This window comes from Scomber japonicus, chromosome 18, assembly GCF_027409825.1.
Source record: "Scomber japonicus isolate fScoJap1 chromosome 18, fScoJap1.pri, whole genome shotgun sequence".
Taxonomy (NCBI): domain Eukaryota; kingdom Metazoa; phylum Chordata; class Actinopteri; order Scombriformes; family Scombridae; genus Scomber; species Scomber japonicus.
This window is the reverse complement of record NC_070595.1, coordinates 7,161,978-7,167,977: the sequence shown is the minus strand read 5'-3', so window position 1 is coordinate 7,167,977 and position 6,000 is coordinate 7,161,978. Positions and strand designations below refer to the sequence as shown.

Here is a 6,000-nt window from a genome sequence, read left to right as displayed (position 1 = left end):
GACGAAACAGTTTTGCTCGCCAGCTGGCTGGACATAGAGCGAGAGGATTGTTTTCCATATTCGATTGGTGCTATTGTGATGTCTCCCATCCATCTTAAAAAATCATACTATAGTTACAACCCAATTATACATAGCACTATTCAAATCTGGAGGCAAATATCAAAACAACTCAAACTTAGGAAACTATCCTTTACACTTCCAATAGCAGCAAACCCATCATTCACCCCTTCTATTATAAATGGAGGCTTTGATAGATGGAAAGAATTTGGACTGTACAGTGTAGGTGACCTGTACATAGGTGGTTCATTTGCATCATTTCAACAACTACAGGAGAATTATGGTCTGTCAAAAAGTGATTTTTTTAGATATCTTCAAGCCAGACATTTTGTAAGGACACATTTGGACCATTTTGAAAATGCTACCCCTGACAAGCTAGACAGATGTCTTAGAGATTGCACGACGGAGAGGAATGCAGTTTCAGCTATATACGACTCACTTCAGGAGCTAGATCAGGTGAATACGGCATACATAAAAGAAGGCTGGGAAAAAGAATTGGGTATGACGATAGCGGAGGATATATGGAAGGGAAGCCTGAGATATATCAACACTTGCTCCCTAAATGCTAGACACTGTCTGATCCAGTTTAAGACCCTGCATAGGCTGCATTACTCAAGAGTAAAATTACATAGAATATTCCCAGAAATATCACCCATCTGTGGAAAATGTAACCAAGAGGAGGCAAATCTACTTCATAGCTACACACTATGCCCCAAACTAGAGCATTTCTGGACAGCGGTGTTTTCATTTTTCTCAAAAGTCTTCAAGACTACATTACAACCAGATCCTCTCTTGGTTATACTAGGGACATCAGGGAACATTGGGAACCTGCAGATTACACAGCGCCGCCTTTTATCCTATGGTCTCCTCTGTGGGAAAAAACTTGTTCTCCTCCACTGGAAAAAAACGGAGACACCTACTTTCAAGGAATGGTTAACGGCACTGACTGACACATTGCACCTTGAAAGGATTCGTTATTCTCTTAGTGGTAGGTTGGAAGACTTCAAAAAGATGTGGCAACCGATTATTTCTTTCTTGAACCAGGATGTAGGACAACCTGAGTAGTACTGGGTGGGTGGGATGGGGTGGGTCAGGGAGGGAGGTATTATTATTTATTTATTTCAATAATGTATTTACTTAATTTTGTATATTTTTTATTTTGTTTTTTTGATTTTTCTCCCATCTATTTTTTTTTATTTTTTATTTTTATTTATTTATTTCTTTTTTCTTTTTCTTTCAATTATTTACTTGTTCGTAGGACGCCTTTGTCACTTATATTACAAAATATTGAAGCATTGCATAAACCAAGATGGATGTACTGTATATTTGATATACTATCTGCTTCACAATAAAAACATTTGAAACTGATTGTCAACTGGTGGGTCGCGACCCAAAAGTGGGTCACAGACCTGTTCTGGATGGGTTGCAGACTGCTGGTCAAAAATAAATCGATAATATTCAATTAGTGTAAAAAAGCAAAGTCTTATTGAGAGATCTTCTTTATTTCCATCTGTAAAATAAATCCACTCTGATCCTGATCCACTTCTACGACATCTGGAAGTTGAATCTTTTATTGATAAGCAAAGACAGTTAGCAAAATAAAACACAAATCTAGATATAACCTCTTAATGTTGCTCTCAGAGTGCACCAGAATTATGCATTTGACTTAAAAATCTAAAACGTTTTCTTCTGGGAAGCAGGGAGCCATGTGGGGGTTGAAGTCAGACAGAAATAGGATCAACAAGTTTTTAAAAAAAGGCAGCATCCATCATTGGTTTGCCTCCTGACTTACAAGAGGTGGTCATGGAGAAGAGAGTATGCAGGAAACTCAGTAGCATCCTGATCAATAAGGACCATCCATTGTACAGTGTTTTTAGTGAACTGAAGAACTCCTTTAGGGCCAGATTAGTGATGCCGAAGGTGCTCTTCAGAAAGATTTAGAAGGTCCTTTATACCTGGTGCAGTGAGGTTTTTTAATTGTTTGATTGTTTGAGTGATGCTGATGTGGTGCTTTGCACTTATCTTGTACTGACTGAGTCTGTATGTTTCCTTGCTGTATATTGGCTGTCTTTGTGAGAAGGTGACATTTAATTTCCCTTCAAAGGGATTAATAAAGTACCTCTTACCGTATCTTATCTTCCCCCCGGACCTCCTTAGAGGATCAGACTGAGATGCCACCAATATAGTCTCTCAAAATTCTGTGGGAAACACTGCATGCAGTTGTCATGTTCTTCCTCAGTTTCTTAATAATGTAATCTGAAATGCACTTTGTACATTTGTATTTATGTAAACAATTAAAAAATAATAAATAACAAATAAAAGATGACATATGTGTGTTTTGAAAGCTACTTTTTAACAATACATTTGCTTGGTTTGAATTCTATAAAGGTGGGTCACGCTTAATGACCCTGGGAAATGTGGGAAATGTGGGTCCATAAATATATATACATATTTCACATATTTATATATGTTACTGTAATGAAGCCCCCCAACCAAAGCATTTCACATGACTGCACTTGTATAACCAGAGTGAAAACAAACACCTTGAATCTTGAAACACAACAATAAATGACATGCCGTTCAGGGTACTACAGGGTCATGGTGAGAGCTACTGCTACTTGTGAAGACAGTTGTATATTGTCTTATGTGTGGTAACTATACCTCATCATACTAGATTTTGTATTCATATGAACATATCTTGTCTCTTTGTTCAACTTATTTGAGCTTTTTTGACCTTTTAGTTTAAGAATGCATGAAGCGGATGGGGCAAGTACGATATGAAAAGGTCAGCTGAGTTTTCGGCTTAAACGGTCATCAGTAATTTAACCATCAAATGATGCTGTGATTGAATTAAGACACGTGTCAGAGTCTTACAAAACACTGTGTGAACATCACTGTTTTTATTCATCCACCTAATTAAGATCGAGAAGGAGCTTTTTCCATCCACACACACACACACACACACACACACACACACACACACACACACACCTACACCTACACCTACACACACACACACCTACACACACACACACACACACACACACACACACACACACACACACACACACACCTGACTGCTCCCTGTTGAATCCATTCAAATCTCCTTGACTATGTTTCTCATTATGAACTGGACCAAACAAGTTCCAAACAATTAATGCACACTCAGCCTTCTGATGCATAACCAGAGTGCTGAAGCAAAGGAACTATAAAACAGAGGCAAAATGGGGAAGAGAAAGAAACACCAACAAGGAAAACAAAGGAAGGCTAGAAACTAGGAGACAAAAGAAAAGAAAAATGGCTCACAGAGGAACCAATGGCAGCAAACTCTTCATGACAGGTGAGATGAGTTTGGTTTATCATTTTTTTCTGTCTATGTCAGGATTTAAAAATGGGAAGTTATATCTATTGTTTTGTGTTTGATCTACACAACACCATCTATTACATTACATATAGAGCAATGTATCTATTTTTAAGATGTTAATACATTTCTATGGAAAATTGTAATGAAAGTATTTAAGAAGAATTTAATTAGTTCTGCTGCTCAAATCCAAGACGTTAAGCATTGTGTACACACTATAGCAAGACTGATACATTACCAGAGTCAAATACTCTTTTCTAGTAACATCCTTACTATTCACCAAAAGTGAAAGTGAATTCTACTTTTAGTCATCATTCATTCATTCACTGAATCCTGCTGGACTTCAGCATGGAGGATGATTCAAACACGATGTCTTGAAGGAGGGTATAAAAATGCTGAGATATCATGTTGCATTGATATCAGGGTGGAAATCCAACTGTAGTTACAGCTGCTCACTAGATTGGGCAAACCAATTTTACTGTTATGGTATATGTTAACAAATAAATAATTTCTTGTCTAATGTAAAAGTAATATTCTAATTGCTGCGTAAGGAATAACACCTAATTTAGTTAGCAGGGTGTTGCAACATGGGTGATATGGCTTTACAAATATAGCTGACTAGACTGATTTGGGGGGGTCACTTTTCCATTCTTCATAGTGTTGTACATGGTGGCAGTGTGTGGTGCCATCCCCATCACCGACCTGCTGGACAGAGCCTCTCAGCAGTCTGACAAACTCCACTCCCTCAGCACAATACTTACCCAAGAGCTGGTGAGTAAGTGTTGTGTAATGCTTTACTGTAATGCTCTTGTCTTCCCGACTGCCTTGAGTTGGCAAGCCTCTGAAATTCTAAGAATTGCGTGGGATTGCTTGCTTTCATTTTGAATGAATTTGGGATAGCTGGAATAAAATAGTCCATGGAATAAATAAAGCAATTAATATGATTTTTTTAAGATGTAAGATTTTGTTAAACTCTTAAATGTTCATCGCCATGGTAGACCATGCCAGTGGTTTTAAGCTTTTATATAATTTCCAACATTCAGCTACTGGTTTCCATTCATTTATGCATCAACAAGCAGAACTGTTATGTTTTCCATCAAAGGGAAATGTTTGTCAGTTATTTTTTAGTTAATTATGAATGTACAGTACAGTAATAGTCATACTCTGCCCCCTCCCCCAGGACTCTCATTTCCCTCCTATAGGCCGGGTGATCATGCCCCGCCCTGCAATGTGCCACACTTCCTCTCTTGAGACACCCACTGACAAGGACCAAGCTCTTCAAGTGTCAGTAAGTGACTGTCACTTACAAAAACTTACAAAAATCTTTCTGATGTGATGTCCTTGCCTTTACTTCTCCGATCTACTATTTACCTCTTCCACTTCCTTTTTATCTATTTCTCTGAGCACTACTGTCAAATGTCATATCAGATCTCCTATCCTGTGGAAGTCAGGTGTCTCATCAGTGCAATGTTCCTGACTATTTTATCCCCCTAAAAGAGGAGTTCCCCCCACAAATACTAATGTTGGCCATTATCTAAACATTGTATCAGTTGGTACCAGACTGACATTTCAATGACTACAAACTAATGAGCTAAAAGAGAAATTAAAATAATCATAATCATATATCTTGTAAACCCATCATTTGGATTGTAAATCTGAAAATGTGTGTGTTGCATGGAAGCTAAAGCAGTGATCTTTTAATGTTTTATAACTTTCCAGCCTTTTTGGAATTTACTTGGTTCAATTTATAATAAATAAAATGAATTTGTATTTATTGGTAAACGGATGAATATAGATACAATTTGTAAAGAGAAAGTGCTATCTTTTAAGAAATCTGTGAGATGTGCTGACCTCTGCTGGTAAAAAATTTGAATTGCAGCATTTTTAGATACTATATCTGACACACTGTATTTTCACAGACTGCAATCCAATCCAATAGCTAAAATACCACCTCTGTAACGCTTGGCACTCCTGAAATCTTCCTGTTTCCTTTCTTTTTCTCACTGACACTTTCTTCTTTTCATCTCTTGTATTTTTTTTAACTTCTTCCCTAGGAAGCAAACCTAATGTCACTGGCTCGTTCCTTGCTCCAAGCCTGGATGGACCCATTGGCAGTCCTCTCGACTTCCGCTCACACTCTGCCTCACCCATCCCGGAACAGCCTATTCAACAAGGTCCAGGAGCTGCAGGAGCACTCCAAGAACCTGGGAGATGGCCTGAACATACTATCGGGCAAGGTCTGCAAGGGTGGGATGAAAAACACATTAAAATGTTTTGCTTTTTTACTCATTAAATCACTTTTCCTGCCTCCATTCTCTTCTAGATGGATCCAATGGCTCAGACCATCTCCTTCCTACCCTACAGAGGAGGCAACATCGGCCAGGACAAGATATCTAAATTGACCAACTTCCAATTCCTTTTGTCCTGCTTCCGTCGGGACTCTCACAAAATTGATAGCTTCCTGAAGGTCCTACGCTGCCGGGCAGCAAAGATGCAACCCCACATGTGCTGAAGAGCCAGCCAGCCAGCTTGACTCTGAGGGGACATGTTTCTCAAAGCTTATGTTGCCTAGTATAGAATAG

The 6,000-nt window shown here is 38.5% G+C and overlaps 1 protein-coding gene across 1 annotated transcript; it reads left to right on the top strand.

The window, feature by feature from the left end:
- The first annotated feature begins 3,354 nt into the window (after positions 1-3,354).
- On the top strand, positions 3,355-5,930 carry prl (prolactin). The gene is made up of 5 exons (XM_053338103.1): positions 3,355-3,397; positions 4,077-4,189; positions 4,599-4,706; positions 5,473-5,655; positions 5,742-5,930. The coding sequence occupies exons 1-5, from the start codon at positions 3,355-3,357 to the stop codon at positions 5,928-5,930; spliced, it is 636 nt and encodes a 211-aa protein (XP_053194078.1).
- The last annotated feature ends 70 nt before the right edge of the window (positions 5,931-6,000 follow it).

Excerpts from the sequence above, each read along its gene's own strand:
- prl (XM_053338103.1), top strand. The coding sequence starts at position 3,355 with ATGGCTCACAGAGGAACCAATGGCAGCAAACTCTTCATGACAG. Across the intron at positions 4,190-4,598 it reads CAATACTTACCCAAGAGCTG|GACTCTCATTTCCCTCCTAT; the intron begins GTGAGTAAGTGT and ends CCCCTCCCCCAG. Across the intron at positions 4,707-5,472 it reads ACCAAGCTCTTCAAGTGTCA|GAAGCAAACCTAATGTCACT; the intron begins GTAAGTGACTGT and ends CTTCTTCCCTAG.